The sequence below is a fragment of the Corylus avellana genome, chromosome ca11 (assembly GCF_901000735.1).
Source record: "Corylus avellana chromosome ca11, CavTom2PMs-1.0".
Taxonomy (NCBI): Eukaryota; Viridiplantae; Streptophyta; class Magnoliopsida; order Fagales; family Betulaceae; genus Corylus; species Corylus avellana.
The window spans coordinates 19,509,368-19,527,483 of NC_081551.1; the positions used below are offsets into that span (position 1 = coordinate 19,509,368).

Genomic DNA, 18,116 nt, shown 5'->3' on the forward strand with positions numbered 1-18,116 from the left:
AACCAAGAGACGTCCCTCCCATTATGAGAAGACTCTCCATTCAAGCAATGTTAAACGTTCTCCCTTGTGTCATTCTTGTATTTAATAGTGATTTTAAAAGTGACATCAATTTTGAGAAATACAAAGGAAAGGTTTAGCATTACTCCTCTCATTCGCCCCAAGTACTCCCACAAATGGAAGCCGGTCCCAAGATAGAAGACTAGTGACGGCTCCTCTTTGGTTATTGATGGCCAGCCACTTGAAAAGAAGAGTATAGAAAGAAAAAGAGCATGCAACTAGTAATTAATTAATTAATTATAAGCGTGGATAATTTAATCAAATCAAGAAGATGGCTTTAGTATTTTTTTATTTTTTTTTGCAAAATTATGGGGGGATTATTGTGTTCCCGTGCTTATAATAGTATGAGTACTTTATGGTTGTCTAACAATGTCGTTTTAGGAATTTATCTCTACTGATCCAAAAAGTAGAGATAAATTAAAATGATGAGAAGGCATAAGAGCAGTGAGAATATATAATTTCGAATAGTACGTGGAGATAAGTGATTAGATGAATGCGGCTTTTTAATTAAGCAACATTTAAAATGATTAGTCATACTAACACTGCATATACAAGAAAAGCAAATTGCATTGCAGCAGCAGCAGCTTTAGGATGAAGATAGACAAAGCTTAATTAATGACATAATTAAATTGAAGAGTCTTGATGATCATCAGCAGCACCCACATGCATATTGTACGTACGTACGTCCTTCATAGATTTCAAGATTGTATAGCATCATGAGCAATCAGCCTTAGATTTTTGCAGAGTGACTGCTCATGATGTTATATATCGTTTCTTTCTTTTTAAGCTCTCTTCGCCGTACGTACGTGTGCTGCATTTTAATTTATCCATCTACCGGAACCCCCCGCCCAGAGCAGGTGCCCAATAGTCTGCTCCATTGTCGCTCCCTACTTGTAGGGTGCATGACACCGGAACCAGACACAACCCTCTACTCCTCAGATCTTTCTTTGGTTCTTCCTGTGAATCCTTCAACAAAAAACAAAAACATGGGTACCGTTAATTAATTGCATTATTTGATTTAACAAGGATGAAAGAATTATGCCATGTGGTGAAGAATTACCTGCTGATGATCAGGAGCTCCTTTCCTCTTAATACAGTTGTCATTCAGCAGCTAGTCAGAAAGAAAACATTTCAAAAGCCTTAGCAATTTTAATTAATTACTTTGTGTAAAGTTTACTCATTAATTAAAAATAATAATAATTACTTTGTCAATATTATTTTTTATGGATTTAAGTGTGTAAAGTAGTAGCTTTTCCAAATGCAAGTTCTCTACACCCCTTTAAGGAGGCAATGGATCCAATAAAGCATATATATATATATACCTGACCAGGGTCTTCAGGAAATATACAATTCCTTTCTCCTTGAACCTAACAAGGATATAGCACAAGAAAATAGCAATCATTAATCAATTAATGTCACATTATTGAGCATAAAAACACTCGTGTTTTTATGAGAGAGAGAGAGAGAGAATATTGATCAGTTTCTTACAGACTGTTGCTGCCTCATGTTTCCGGATCCACTGCCCAAGTAAGGTAAGCTGAGAGCCTGCATCCAACGTGGGGGGAAAAGAAAAAGAGTATATTTAGAACTTCAAAAACTAAAGAATAATGAAGGAAACATTAGAGAAATGGAACTTTTACAGTGTGCCATCACTGGCTCATGGTTGTTTGCAAAAATAAAGGGGCGGAGAAGAGACATCACCTCAATTTGACTCTGAAGGAATCTGATGTACCCAATAGCTTCTAACAAGACAGAGGCTGTGTCAGTCTGCAAAAGGTGAAAAAGTACCACACACCACAACCGTCCAAAGTCATATTTTCTGTCTTCTTTAATTCTTAAAGAGAAAACCCTAGTCTAGTAATTTGAGAGAGAAAAAAAAATAATAAGAGGAAGAAAGGAAGCTTTCAAATGCGGAAAGAACTTCTCTTTATGTGTTTCCTCCTTAATTAAGATTGAGAACTGTTAAAATTATGTAGCAAGTTTAGGGCTTATATATACCTTCCCAAATGGAGATACTAGCTGGTGCAGAGCTGTTATTCTGTCACCTAATTTCTCCTTCCTCACCTGATTTTTAAAATATATGTGACAGAAGAGAAGGTGGATGATCAATACATGTAGTTTTAATATTTTCTCTAAATGAATGCTAAATAGAAGAAAAAATTGAGAAAGAATCATCAGGATATAAAAGTGGACAATCAAGAAAGACAACAGTACTTACCACCCACTATTTGTGTGTGTTTCTTGCGTTTGTATGTGTGTGGGAGAGAGAGAGAGAGAGAGAGAGATCTTGTGAGTTTTAGAGATTACCTTGAAGGTAGGTTGGGTTGAAGAAGGTTGAACCCTAGCTTTCTTAAGTGCCCCACCAGTTGCAGTGCTGTTACACTTCCAAAAAGAAAGAAGATAAGAACTCTAATTCGCTTGTAAAAACACTGGTGGATAGGGTAGGAATAAAAACACTTGTAACAACAACAACAACAACAACAACAAAAAAGTAAGAAAATTTTCAAGGAAAGATAGAAAATTAAAGTGGGCAAGAGAAGCTATAAACCAAGTCATTTAGAATATATTTTTGATCAGAAAATAACACTTAAAGCTGGTATCTGATATTCATGAATCATTTAAGAAAATTCAAAGCTTAAAGAAAGGATTATTGAAACCCTAAAAAATTAAGAATCCTGATATTGACAATATATATATAGCATGGAGTGATCCAAATCTGTGTCTCTTTTACCTCTGAGGATCGATCCGGTGGTGGGTGCCTCCCATCTGCCTTGTTGGTAGAGAAATCCAACATATTACTGCTGAAACTTGTCACACAAGACTTTGGAGAGGCGGAAGCAGATATTACATGAGACCAAGTGGGTTTTGCTGCTTGAAAATCCTCATGAGTTCCATGTCCGTACACATAGCTGCTTGCTGCAGAGTGTTCTTGCTTGACATTAACAACAGAAGCATTTGGAGCTTGGCTCAGTATTTGCTCCTCCCAATTCTCCAACCGCTTAGCTTGAAACTGGCTCATTCCAACCTTATCTTCTTCACTCACCAATCCACCCCTAAATCAAAAAACAAAAATATTCCACCATTAATTAAACACACACACACACAATATATATATATATATATATATATATATATATATATAGAGAGAGAGAGAGAGAGAGAGAGAGAGAGAGAGAGAGAGAGAGATGAGAGGATTACAGTAGTAGTTGGCTCCAAGACTCTGGAAGCTGCTCCTGGCTATCATGCCAAGAAGGAATGGGAAGAGAAGAAGATGAAGAGGAAGTTGGTGCATATTGATGAGGGAAACAGTTGGAATGAGTCGGCAAGAAAGGAGAAGATTGATGTGTTGGTGGACGCATGGTGTTGATATTATTCCACCAGTTAGGGTTTCCGGCCATCATTTGTTGCACCGGTGAGCTCTGCAAAACGCCTCTATTCATCTTCTTATTGAAGCTCTCAAGCAAAGTCTTGGAAGAAACTTTGAGAGGAGCTCTTACTTAGGATTAAGTAGGGGGAGCCCCAAGTCCTGTGTGTGTGTTTGAGAGAATTTGAATAATCATGGAGTCTTGAGAACCTTTGTCTTTGTTTCCTCTCTTTTCCTTCTTTCTTTATTGCTTCGCCTTTTTCTTTCTTCCTTTCTTTTATGTTTTTCTTTTCTTTCTTGCTTTTTCTCTGCTTTTGCTTTTTCTCAAAGTGGGACAGAAAAGGCGGTAGCAATTCCCATTAATTAAGAAAACAAAAAACAAAAAAATATGGATCTCTCTAAAGTGACTGTGGAGCAACCAAGTTTCCTTTATACCAAGCCATGTGGCAAACTAATAGGGGGGCATATCTATCACTAGGTCTTCATAGGTGCAACATGGTAAAATATATATATATATATATATATATATATATATATATATATAATGCTAGATATATGGTAGATTTACACTAATTAACTACATTTCTATCTCACTTTCATCTTACTAAATTAAATTAATGTGACTGTATTCTTCGGTTATCAGATCAACCCGTTAAAAAAAAAATTAAAAGATTGATGGATGCGATCATGCCATATTAGTCTAATATATGGGGTGATTATATCGATGCAAATGTTGTACGTATATTGCGTTACCCTTGTAAAAAAATAAAAGAAAAAGAAATTCAAAACTTAATAATGATCAACACTCACTTAAATTACTTAATGATCATTGTTTGTTTTGGATGCTGAGTCATACACATGATAGTACTCCTTGTAATTACATCGATATGAGTAGATTTTTTTTTTTTTTTTTTGGGTTAAGTGATATGAGTAGAGATGTTGTATGCATATATAGGCATCTAGCTATAAGTGTGGCCACAGCAAGGTTTTCGTGGCTTGTTATAGCAAAATTAACCTTTCTTTTTCTCAATAGAATTTGAATTTAAAACGTAAATTAAATATCCCACTCTATTACTTTATGAGAAGGTATATACATAAGGCCCAAGTCATAGCATGATTTCATTCATGTGTATTCCAGTCATCTTCTAGTTGGAGAGACTTGTAATCACCCCTAATTAAGGTTATTATACGTACATAAGCTATCGCCCTCTTCTAGGTATATCTTTTTTCCCTTAATCAGTTCGCCAATTATAGATTGTCACGCCACCTTGTCAAAAACTTGTTGTAAACATGCACTATAGTACCCCTAACTATACTCAACCAAGTATTTCATCGTAGCTTTTTTTAAAAAAAATAAAAAATAAAATTATCAATGGTTGGTGACTCTTTAAATAAATTTTTTATTATATATATATATATCTGCTGATGATGACAAAATGACAAAAATATGAAGATTGGCATTACTAGTAATGGTATCATCTGCATGGACAAGTAGCGGGTGGTGTATGTAGAAGAAGGTTATATGGTTGTTGGTTTGTTGGTAAAGGTTAAATAAGGTGATATAATTAATTAATGTGGTAAATGTGAGATTACGGATAGAGGAGGAGGACCGACATACCACACTTTTCAAGGGGGGTCAAAATCTAGGGTTTGGAGATCCCTAACCTCAGGGTCTCCAAGAGAATGATTACCATTTCCAAGAATTTACTATAGCTTTTGATCATGACTTGTGGGCAACCTTCATTTCGGGTCAAGGGCGCCCCCATCAAAAATATTGTTCAAAGTCCAAAATGTTAAACCAAATTGGCTTCATCATTCATTCGAGGCTGTGGCTATGTATATGCATCTAGTTTTTTCTCCAAGTTAAAGTTGGGTATATAGGAATTAATTGGATGCTCATATATATATTTCTCAACATTTTTCCCAACGACTTTGTTAGTAAAAAAAAACAAGCAGAGGTGATTCGTCAAAGGCAGTGGCAAGGGGTTCTCTGCTGCCTAAGTTAGTGGGAGATTCTTGGAGGAGCAAATGAAAAGCGAGAAAATAAAGAAAATGAGCTTAGAAACTTACCTGCTATAGTGGTCTTCAATTTATAGGAAAGGCCGAAAGGGGGTATAGCAACTTGGGTAAGTAGCCTCATTTGGTTGGGGTGCGTCCTAGCAATACGGACTGCCCTGTATGGGCGTGTGGCGATGTGACAATTGTGGCGCTAGTAATGGTCCGCAAATATTTTCCTTCACAGACAATTGTCAAAGTGGTCCTATTGTTTGTTGTAATGGTAACTTAGCAAGCGGTACACAAAGTTTCTCATAATGCACCTTTCGAGCTAAGTATTGTCAAATGGTAAAATGGTAACCCTCCGAGGAGGGAGGACCCACCCAACAATGCTGATCCTCATCTTCGGAGAGACACAACTTAATTAACTTGACAGGTAAATTGTTCTTGTAGGGCCCGAGGGCCGAACGAATATTATTGAAATTAATAATGCAACAAATTAAAGGTAACCCAAATGAGAAACCCGTGGCGTAAATAGAGAAAACCCAATAGGGCAGGGGTTTGAGTGTCTTGACGGTAGGAGTGCTCGTACGTTAAAGGTCTGCAATCTCCATGAACACTGTGGTCTCTGTGAATCATATTAGTAAAACACGACAACAACAACAAAAAAACATAAAATAATAATAGAATTATTCTCTTTGCATAATTTATTGCTTTATTCCATGACATATATTCCCTTAAACCGCATTTTCATGTTAGAAACAAACAAACAAACCCTTAAATCTCGAGCTAGCCTGACGAGTGACTGAGGAACATAACCATATGTTTTTGGGGATATTAAGGGGGGGGGGGGAAGAGAATAGCATGTCTTGTCCGTACTGCCAAAAATCTTTGTCGGAGGCGCCATGTCTTTTCTAGCACACCCCCTTTTATCTCCCCTTTTTAATTGGTTCCTGTTTGGCATTCCTCCATGTCCTCCCCATAAACAAACAAGGAACAAAACTCCTCCCTCTTGTCCTCATCTTCCTTCGCTTATATTCTTCTCTCTCTGCCTACTTCTCTATATATCTTTTTAATTTAGTATATATATATATATATGCTACACTACATCCACAATATTTTAAGGAATGGGGTTTGTGTAATAAGTGCATGTGCATCGACCGCAGCCGTTGGATTGAAAAAAGCAATACCATGAGCCCATAAGGTCTATGGGACGATTGTGTGGTTCTAAATTTTTATGTGTTAAAATATTATCTACAACAAGTAATTTAATCAAGAAGTTTTACTTTCCTACGCTTTGATCGAGATAGCTTTCTTGGCAGTTTAAGGCGGGCGAACAATATTAATCAATTAATTCAACAAATGCTTAGGTATTACAACTTATACAAACTCACGTGATAGTCTATAATCTATGAAAAATGTCATGTTGATTGCCATTGTGTGGTCTGTACGTACATTTTAGTGGCTGACATGACAAGTGTTACTTGAACGGCTTGTATGGTTCTCTCTTGTCTTTTAGAAAAGTAAAATTAGATTAAAAAATAAATAAACATTTTAAATGAAATAATGAGAGTGGGGAAAAAAAGAAAAGAAGATTTTTTAACGTCAATTCTATCAGAAATTAACAACAACGAGAAACTTCTTTAAAGTTTGCGATATAGTTAAGGCTCAGAAACCGGAATGATGAAGCTTGAGTCATTTGATTTTGTCTTTTGTTACATATAACAAAATCTCTGAAAGAATGATGCCGACATGGGGGTTGTAATAAACATTATGCCCACTAATTAACTTAATTAACTATTTCAAATGAAACCGACATTTTTGAAACTCACCATGCCATGTCGTTTCTTTGGACTTAATTATCTCTTCATTTTGAAACTTCATGTTGGATCATTGGATTCCTCATCACATGCTACTAAAGTCCCTTGAATTTATCCAACACATGAATAATTAACCATGCACCTGTGTGATCACAAGGCCGCTTATTCTATTAATTAATATAGCTTTATAGTACTATTAATTACTACCCCCTAAATCTAATCCTAGATTATTAATTAATTATATTTTTTTAATAAAGAAAACCAAAAAAAAAAAAAAACTCGAAAGATAGACAATGCTATGAAGTAGGTTGATTAATCGTTTTCTATGAGAAACAAAAATGAAGTAAATTAATGATGATCGATCATGAGCTTTAATTCACATTCTTTTTTGTTTTGTTATATACTCTACAAACCCCACTATCCTCCCATCCACTTTCTCTTTATTGAGAACTACAGGGTTCTAGGTCGGCACAAAGACAAGAACAATATTGCCGACTATATTATCAGAAATCATAGTGTAATTAAATTATATAATTAGGTGAAAAGAAAGTAAAGGTAGCGTTATATATATAGATAAAATATATTACTGTCCTACAATGGATTACATATGGATCAATTGTATTCTTAAATTTTGACTTTGGGGAGACGTTATTGCATGTAAAGAAGAGAAAAGAAACCTTAAACTATTTGTAGAATATTGTCATGATTGTCTAATTAGCTAAGTAGATTACATGTGTTCAATGTTGTAAATGTGATATTACACTTTCACACTACTCATCATGTCTTGTAATTGTAAGAAGAAAAACAAAAAAAACAAAAAAATCGTAAACAAGCCAGACCATTCCAAGGATTTGAAGCGTTGTTGATGGCTTATATGATTGAAATAGGCATTGAAATCTATCAACTTTTCAAGCACCATAGATGCGAGAATGCAAAGTAAAAAAAAAAAAACCATTAATCCTAAGTAAATGTTCATAAATCATTGTTAAAATCTGAATCTGGCTACGAAATTTTGATAATAATTGAGAAAGTATTCATAATACAATGTTGTAAAATAAAATTAAAAAAAAAAACCTAAATTCGGAATTTCACAACCTAATCTACAGGGTAAACAATTCATTTAACGATATCAAGTTGCACTTCCTCCCACCTAGTCCTACACATACATTGTCAAATGATTTTACATTGACGTTTTCACTAAAGGAAGATTTATGAAAAGCATATTGGATCCGTTTTAAAATAAAAGTTGTTTTGAAAAACCAACTTGTAAGTAAACAAGAGGGAGAAGTTTTTAAATAACGGCTCCCCCGTTACAAACATTATTAGTTGAAAATGCGTTTACTTACTGGGTCGTGGACTCATCATTTCAACCTATAAAATTGTTGAATTTTTCTTATATAGTTGTTGTGAAAAAGGAGGATAGCTATTAACACTTTAGATCGAATACTAATTAATCTTAAAGTTTGTAGGAAACCTTAGCTTTTTTTTAAAAAAAAAAAAAAAAAGAGGAGGAATTTCTCTAAGGCATGGTCACTTCATGTACTCACCTTTGTCAAATAAACTTTGAACCCGTGCAAAGCGTCATGTCTTAGCTTTTGGTGTACGAGAGTTTTGCAAAAGACGGTCAAAGTTTTAGTTGCCCTACATGGCACTTTTGTAATTATAATAAGCATTTTCTCTAAGGATTTTGTAATGACTATAATATTTTATTTCAGAATTAATATGTGAGTATTTTGTTTCAAAAAGTTTAATTAGTTCACTATTGTGCTGTTGAGATAAAGTAACAATGTTGCATGGAATTTGTGAGTATTTTGTTTCAAAAAGTTTACTTGATTTTGAGAACCAGCCTGCATGTTTTAAACGAGTTTAATAAATAAAAGAGAAGGAAGTTTTAAAGCAAATAGTAGCTCACATCACACACACACACACACGGTATTGATTGATTGCCGTTGCTTACTAAGTCATGGACTCGCCATTTGTACCTGTAAAATTTAACTTACATATTTAGCGGCAGCAGGCGAGAAAGAGCCCTACGATCATCTAAACTACTACCCCTTGGGTTGGAGAAGGTTTTAGCTTTTGAGGCAGCTCGACTTTCGTTGAACTCGGCATGACTAATTTTGTGGTGCCCGTTTTGTATATATATGTATAGAATAACAGTAATCGATACTCAATACATAGTCATTACAAAATCAAATCAGGAAGAGAACTTTTGTCATCTCTTTGATTTCCTATATATATATTCATCAAACTCCAAATACTAGTTTCGTCCCTGATAATGAGTTGGGGGTCGAATCTCGACAAGCCACCATGTTTTTATCAACGTTTTATAAAAAACATTCTTATAATTTTTTAAAATAATTAAAATTTTACCCCCATCAAATATATTTACATTTTAATTTCACTCCTCCAAAAACTCCGAACACTAACTTCGTCATTAGGATAAGATTTTTCTTTTTTGTCTTTTTTATTTATTTATTTATTTATTTCCTGCTGAGCAGGTAAGATTGTGTGTATGTCTTGGCATGAGACCATGACCTCGACCCGTCGCACTTGTTGGCTTTGTGTGCACGCATTTCTAAGCATTCAATCAATCTTATCCAAACATGGTTTTTGTTTTATTATTTGGCCCTATCAATCAATCCTATCATTCTTCTTATTCTCTTAGGATCTTTTTTTTTTCTTCTAAGTTATTCTCTTATATAGGATCTTATTCCATTCAAAATTCTGCATAATTGCAGTTATTAAGTTATACATTTTGTTTATTTTTTAAAATTTTTACTTTTTCTTTCTAATGGCATCTCTTTTTCTAACAATAATATATACTATTGAATTTGTATAAGAGAAGTGCTAAAGAGCCAACCAAACAAATGAATTCAATTTTTTTTTCAAACTGACGTGGCAAGGGTTTTTAAATTAAAAAAATGTAATTCTTTCTCCCTTGTCTGTCTGTCACGGCAGTTTGAAAATTTTTCTAGGTTCATTTGTTTGGTTTCCTAGCACTTATCTTTGTATAATGCATCTCAATTAAATTGAACCGAGAAAATTTTTTAAACTAACATGGCAAGAGTTTTTAAATTAAAAAAAAAAAATACAATTCTCTCTCTCTTGTCTGCTACTCACAGTCTACCATGTCAGTTTGAAAATTTTTCTAGGTTCATTTGTTTGGCTCCCTAGCACTTCTCTTTGTATAATGCATCTCAATTAAATTTGAACCCAAAAAATTTTTCAAACTGACGTGGCAGGAGTTTTTAAATTTTTTTTTAAAAAAAAATGCAATTCTCTCACTTCTATCTGCTACTCACAATCTGCCACGTAAGTTTAAAAAATTTTCTAAATTCATTTATTTGGTTTCGTACCACTCCTCTTTACATAATGCATCTCAATTAAATTTTATTCTTAATTTATCCATATGACGTTACATATAAAAGGAAACAACTTTTGTGAAGATCAATTCCTTAATTTATTTATTTTAGTTAAAAGAACATGACAATATATTAAGTAGTAAGGTGTATAAATAATGTAACGAAATCATTTAAATTAATGGAAAGGAATAATCTTGGCAGACAATTCAAGAGACCATATCTCAGTAGATTATAGAAAACTCCTTCAATCATTCTCTGGTTGAAAAAAATAATCAGATTTCCGTCCTTCTCTCTCAAATAAAGCTTTAATACAGATCCCAATACCCCTCACATCATGCTTTTTTTCTAAAATTAATCTCTTATTCTTTTGTCTTCTTATATATGATATGGAAAAAAATAATTCCCACTTTCCAGTTTTCCCCCCACTCATATAACTATATTGTATTTTATGCATTTAATAAATAATTATAGGGTGATTATTTCTACGCTAACTTTTGCTAGCTTCCATGTGTCAAAAGTATGTGTGCTTAAAGAGGAGAAGTCAAATGACAGAGATCATTTAAAATTAATTATTCTAAACTAACCTGTTAATTAGTAGCTAAGGCCTAAGGGTCACTTCAGCTTTCCCTTTAGTTTGAATCCAAATCATTATTACCATACAATGGTGCAAGTGCAAGCATATAAAGCATCTCCAAGAAATGATTCATCAACACCAATATATATTTATTTATTTATATGGTTTTTTTTTTTTTTTTTAATAATGAGTAAGGATAATTACAAACAAATAGCACAGTTAAAAAAAAAAAATTACAAAAGTCAAAATATAAAAACATAAATCCGGGGGAGATCTTCGAAAGTAGAGAAGGAAATCGAAAATGTTGCTAGTAAAATTGGTTATAGCAATTCATGGTGAATCTTGTGGGTATTAACAAAGGAAACACATTTCAACTTAGTTCTTGACCAACTTATGGAGGAGCAAATAAGAAAATTAAGAGATACTTGTACAATGGCGGGAGAGACGCCATCTGGGGCGATAGGGGCAAAGAACTACCAAGATCATATATTTTTTAGGTCCAGATTCAGATTTGAAATTTTTGGTAAACAAAAAGAGTCTATAAATGAGGGAAAATGATAAAGATATAACTTAAACCTAACTTTTTTCTTAAGTTTTTTTTTAAAAACTGCCTATAGATGAGAGAGAGAGCCTTAAACTAGAGAGGGAGAGAAATTTGGTCTAAAAGTTGGGTCAAAGTTTGATTTAAGTTGTGGTTGTATCACACCTAATAAATCGAGGGAGATCTTCAAAAGTGGAGAAGGAAATCGAAAATGTTGCTAGTGAAATCGGTTATAGCGACTCATGGTGAATGAGTATTAATAAAGGAAACACATTTTAACTTAGTTCCTGACCAGCTTATGGAGGAGTGATAAGGAAATTAAGAGATACTTGTACAATGGCGGGAGAGACGCCATCTGGGGCGATAGGAGCATAGAACTACCAAGATCATATATTTTTTAGGTCCAGATTCAGATTTGAAATTTCCGGTAGACAAAAAGACTCTATAAATGAGAGTCAAAAGTGCTATATATGATGGAGGATATATAGGAGATCTAAAAGACCTCAAAAGTATATTTGATATGGGGGTTATTGCTTCATGATCCATTTAACAACAAAATTATACTTGGAGTGAATCTAATTCAACCTAACACAAATCTTAATTGATTAAGACACAAAGAGGATCTATTACATGGTTTAAATTAGATTTCACAAATTTAATGATCTATATCTTAACACATAGTTAATATGTTGGCACCTCATTTAAATTTTTTTCAATTGTGTGAAAAAAAAAAAAACAAAACAAAAACAAAAAAACAAGGTTGTAATATGAATTCCATCAAGTGATAGAATGTTAAGATTTAAAGCATAATTCAATTTTTACAGCCCTAGATGTGATGATTACATGGCAAAGGATTATATATCCAACCAAAAAAGTGTTGATTAATTAAAAGGACTTAATCAAAGAGAATGAGATTCTTTTAAGTTTTTGTACTGTTTATATTATTTTTGAGTTGAAAGACACAGTTAATAGGGACTATCACTTTCAAATCAATCTTGAGGGTCTAATTTCACATCTTGAATTTGTCTCATTTACGAAGAACATATAATAAATACAAAACCAATATTGTTCCAAGCTCCCCACTAGATCAGTAATTTGTCTGCTCCGATAACACCTTAATAGTTTCTACTTTGTAGATTTGTTGAAAGAAACTAATCTGAGGCTTTCTGTTGCAAGCCAATGGTCAAGATCACCTCTCCAAAGGCACCTATTATTAGGCATATGACACTTGTAGTCAAAAGTCTACAAAATTAGTTTGGAAAAATGCTAAGTGTTCTTCTGGTCATAGACTCATAGGTGGATATTATTTAAAAAAACAAAAAACAAAAAAGAAACTTTACTTATTTCTCTGACTTGATTTTTATAAAATAATATCCATCTACGATCAGGAGAACACTAAGAAAATACTAGGAAATCACCTAGCATTTCCTATTAGTTTGTAAATAAGTTGCTAGGGCATTCACATTTTGGCCAAGTAAATTTTCTCTTCATTTAAGGTTTTTTTTTTTTTTAAAAAAAAAAAAACATTTTTACATTTGAGCTGAGCACTTTTTTAAATTACCAACATCCTACTCTTTATTATAACTATCTACTTTCATTTTTCTCAAGGAATTTTGTATTCTATTTCTAACAATCATATTTTTCAAAAAAAAAAAAAAAAAAATTGTTCTTAACGAACATGTTTTCAAAATTTCGTCTTCTTTTTCTCAAGGGTCATATTTTAATTTTTAATTTTTTTTTCTTCTTAATGGTCACGTATTTTCATTTTTATCTTTTCTAACGGTTATATTTTAAAATTGTTTCATTTCATAATCATCATCTTATTTTTCAAAAATTGTCATTTTCTAACCATCATATTTTTAAATATTCATATCGAAAGAGAAATGTAACGAGCAAGGAAAAAGATTCTCTCCATTTAGTGCATTTAGGAGAGTAATATTGTTTTGTCAAAAAAAAAAGGGTAATATTGTTTATTTATTTTTGAGAAATTATATCAAAACACATTGGGTAAGCACGCCAAAAAATTTTTGTCCCTAAGTTTTTTGACAATTTACTCCCTGAGTCAATCGAAATGCCAAGAAAATCTCTACCGTCAAATTTTTTTTAACTGCCGTTAAATTGGTTGAAACGCACTATTTTGCCACATCAGTATAATAATTTTTTATTAATTTAATTTAAAAATTAAATTTTTTAAAAAAAAAATAGAAGGGGTGGCCAGAAGCCACCCTTGGCCACCCCTAAACCGAAGGGGTGGCTTGCGGCCACCCCTTCGATGGTTAGGGGTAGCCTACAGGCCACCCCTAAACCCTAGGGGTGGCTCGCGGCCAGCCCAAGGGTGGTTAGGGGCCCAAGGGGTGGTCGCAGGCCACCCATAACCATCCAGGGTTTAGTGGTGGCCTGCGGGCCACCCCTAACCACCCAAGCAGGCCACCCCGAGTGGCCGGAAGCCACCCCATAATGGTTGTAGCCACCCCTTTTATTTTATTTTTTTAATTTTTAAATTAAATTAATAAAAAATTATTATGCTGACGTGACAAAACGGTGCATTTCAACCAATCTAACAGCAGTTAAAAAAAATTGACGGTAAGGATTTTTTTGACATTTCGATTGACTCAGAGTAAATTGTCAAAAAAAAACTTAGGGAGATAAAAAAAACTTTGGTGTGCTTATCCAAGGCGTTTTGATATAATTTCCCTTTATTTTTTGGACAAGTATGCCCTCCTAATTACACTAAATGGATATTCTCAATTTCAAATGAAATGAAGAAGATTCGTTTCCACCATGCAGGGGCTAAGAAGGGGATGCTTTGAGAAATCCTTTTTACCCCTACATCCATCCATCCCTACATGGGATTTTAATACATATTGCTGAGTAATATACATTACCCTATTATCCTCCCCACTCTCGGTCATCTGAAATTTTATGTGGCGTAGTTGCCTATAACATTTGGTATATAAAGTTTGGTTTATTTGTTGGAAAATCAAGTCACATAAGCTACATGAAATTTTAATACATATTGGAGGACCCAGTAAATACCCATATAAGAAGAAAGCCCACACTCTAGATCAAGCTCGGCCAGTTTGTGACCCGACGTCTAGACCCGATCCGAGACACCATGACTCCTCTAGAAGACTTTAGAGGACTCTAGAAAGCTCAATATGCCGGTATATAAGGCCAAAGGTATACAAATCTTTAACCTACCCTACACTCTATCAATAATACTCTCACCTCATTATAGAGCTCTTGATCATATCTTATACTAACTTGGGCATCAGAGTGCTGGTATATAAGGTCTAAGGTATACAAATGTCTAACCTACCCATACACACTCTATCAATAATATTCTAACCTCACCATAGAGCTCTTGATCACATTCCATATCGACTTGGGCGTTAGAGTCCCTCCTGCCCTCTACGGTTGAAAGACTTCTAACGCCTTTTACCTCTTTTGCAGGCGGATCTCCTCCCTGAAAGGCGGCTTGAGGCTACTGATGGTTTCGTACACCAACACATGACATTATCCCTCCCTCCCCCCTCCCCACCCCCCCTCTTCTCTCTCTCTCTCTCATCCCATATGACTCCAAAGTCTATGTGGTGTGATCTCTCAATAGCATTTGGTGCATGAATATTAGTTTTTTTGGTTGAGAAAACCATGCCATATAAACTTTAGAGAGATGTAGTAGTCTCCAACTCTCCCATAACATTTGGTGTATGAAAATTAGTTTTTTGGTTGAGAGAATCGCGTAATGTCGTCACATTAGCTTTAGGACAATAAGTGATCCTCCGTAACATTTAGTGCATGAATATTAATTCTTTATTAGAAAAATCACGCTTCATAAACTTAATTTAAAATAATAAAAATAATTGGGCATCTCATATATATATATATATGCACGACCTCCAATTTTTGGAATTTTTCTTACTTTTTGCCGTCTGAAAAAAATGGCTCACTCCCCTCAAATCCAATCGCTACCAAGTCGAACTTCATAAGAATGTGTGCTTAGATCACATGCCTGACAACTACAAACCGAACTTTTTACCCAATGTCCGGTCCAAATAACAAGAAGACGAACCAAGGATGAGATGGGTCAGCAGCCACATGGTGCCACACGTGTAAAGTAATACACACCAAAAATTCATATTCAAAGCTAAAGTAATATTTCTATAAGCCCAAGTTGTCGGTTCATATACTTTTAATCACTCCATTTTATTTCTCGGACCCCCATGATTGTATTCCACATTTTTTTTTTTTTATAAAAAAAAAATATTATGTATTCATTATCATCATTATTCATTTCCAATACAACGACTTTTGTTCCATACCCCCACCTTCTTTTTGTTTGGAGTACAAATTTTCAACAGAAAGGGAATGTTATTAGAGATTACATTAAATTATTTTCATGAAATGCTAGGAAAATATACCATAGAATTGAATAAGATTTTAACTCAAGAAAAGGAAAAGGTCAAAAAAAGAAAAAGAAAAGAAGAAGCTAGGTACTACTACTGCCATAAATTTGAAATATCAACTGTTACTTTCCCCTCCGCCACCCTACCAAAGGAAAATGAATCCCTAGGGTTTGCCAAATGATGAAACCATTATCCCCCTAACTCCCCCATCATGGCCAAGATAGAGAGACATAAACACCATCCAAAAAGAAAAAAATTGGGATGAAACCTAAATTTATTATTATATTTGATAAGAAAAGAGGAGAAAGGAATGAAAAATGACCCATTTGGTATATTCTTGAAAAACTTTAAAATGAAAAACACATGTTGAAAATGGTAAAGTTTCTCTTCAAATTGGGTTAGAAATTTTTTTTTCAAATCTAATCTATTACACTGACATATGTTCTTAGAGCACGTGATTCTCACGTACATGTTTTATAGGCAGATGTCAGTTTAACAAATTAGGTTCAAAAGATTTCCTCCAACCTAATTGAAATGAAAACTTTATCTCTCTCCACGTTTTCCAAAATGCGGATTCGAATAAAAATCATTTACAAACTTCCTTATCAAAAATGCGCGCTACTCACATTTCCCTTTTTTTGTTTTTAAAAAAAAAGAAGTGCTTCTTATGCTAGAAAAAAGGCAAGAATTTTGACATCATTGATAGCATCAACAACAAACGAAACACACAAAAAAAAACATTCGTGTGGCTCATCATGTCTAGGATCCCCACGCCCACTTGAATTATGATTTGGGCACAACTAATTGACCCGCTTAAAAAGTGCGGTTAAAAAGAGGTTAGACCACCAAAATCAAAGGGGGCGTTGAAAGAGGTCAGAGTGGCGGTCCGTGGGCCCGGGTAGCCCCGTGATGGTCCGTATGAATTCTCTACGAACAGAACTCCTTTCTTTCTTTTTTCTGCTTGGGCTTTCCCATGTGTGAAAGCGACCTAAAGTTTTTTTGGACTCTGTTGCCCGTGGGGCCCAACATGGGGGCCCACTACCCCCCCCACCCCGCCTTTTTGCAAAGCAAATACCATCCAACGCTGGACCTGGACGCCGACCTTTAACAACTTCTTTTTCATTTGTTTTATTATTATTATCGTCAACCTCGGCCCCACCAGGTAATTATTTCTCTGCCTTTTTTATTTTTTTATCCTTTTTTTATTTTATATTTTTGGTGCTTATTTTATTTTTACGAAATATTTCAACGTCATCTTTACGTCAATTATGACGTCATCTCATTCATGTCCTGTTAAACAAATAAAATTAAATTTCTTGATCCGACCCGTTATCTTATTGGCTTTGGGTTGGGCTTTTGCGGATGGGTCTTGGATCATTGAGTACAAAACTAAAGGGCTTTTTTTTTTTTTTTTTCAATCGCCTTAATCATGAAAAAAGTTATCATTTATTCACAAAGAACTGAAAGTGATTTATAAAAGTAATTTATGTTACACAAGATAACGAATAACTTTACCAACAACACATCTACTTGATATGATAATGTTAATCAGTCTTTAATTTTATTTATTATTATTATTTTTTTTTAACAAAAGTTGATTGGCATAGATTGAGATCTATGGAGCTATGGCACATTAGCCGCTTAAAATTCACTTGTTCAAGCAGGTGGTCTGAGAATTCAAAATTTATTTAGAGAAGCGAGCTTCATAAATACTTTTTCATATTAATTGTCGAAATTATTTAAACAGATAAATGCTGTAAATCCCAATCCGATTAACAATCCAATGTCAATAAAATAGAATAGTGGTGGGATAAAGTAGGGTGTTTAGCCATGATCATAACTTATGGAATAAGGTAACTAGTGTTTTCAGTTTGTTACAAATGTCTTTATCTATTGTGATATTTGGCCTAACATGGTTCCAAAGAGAGATGGATAACATGAATTGTTTAGATAAAGTAAGAACAAAAGATAGAAAATGACAATATGCTTGTATC

General features: G+C 34.0%; 1 protein-coding gene across 1 annotated transcript; it reads right to left on the reverse strand.

Moving 5' to 3' along the window:
* Window positions 1-542: 542 nt before the first annotated feature.
* Window positions 543-3,677, reverse strand: LOC132165517 (transcription factor bHLH68). Its single transcript, XM_059576119.1, has 9 exons — window positions 3,256-3,677; window positions 2,789-3,110; window positions 2,365-2,439; window positions 2,056-2,121; window positions 1,759-1,824; window positions 1,546-1,602; window positions 1,380-1,424; window positions 1,118-1,168; window positions 543-1,023 (listed from the first exon to the last, which is right to left on the reverse strand). Exons 1-9 carry the CDS (start codon window positions 3,495-3,497, stop codon window positions 889-891), a joined length of 1,059 nt encoding a protein of 352 aa, XP_059432102.1. The 5' UTR covers window positions 3,498-3,677; the 3' UTR covers window positions 543-888.
* Between the last annotated feature and the right edge of the window lie 14,439 nt (window positions 3,678-18,116).

Excerpts from the sequence above, each read along its gene's own strand:
- LOC132165517 (XM_059576119.1), bottom strand. The coding sequence starts at position 3,497 with ATGAATAGAGGCGTTTTGCAGAGCTCACCGGTGCAACAAATGATGGCC. Across the intron at positions 2,440-2,788 it reads CACCGGATCGATCCTCAGAG|TGTAACAGCACTGCAACTGG; the intron begins GTAAAAGAGACA and ends TCTTTTTGGAAG. Across the intron at positions 1,024-1,117 it reads GAGCTCCTGATCATCAGCAG|GATTCACAGGAAGAACCAAA; the intron begins GTAATTCTTCAC and ends TTTTTGTTGAAG.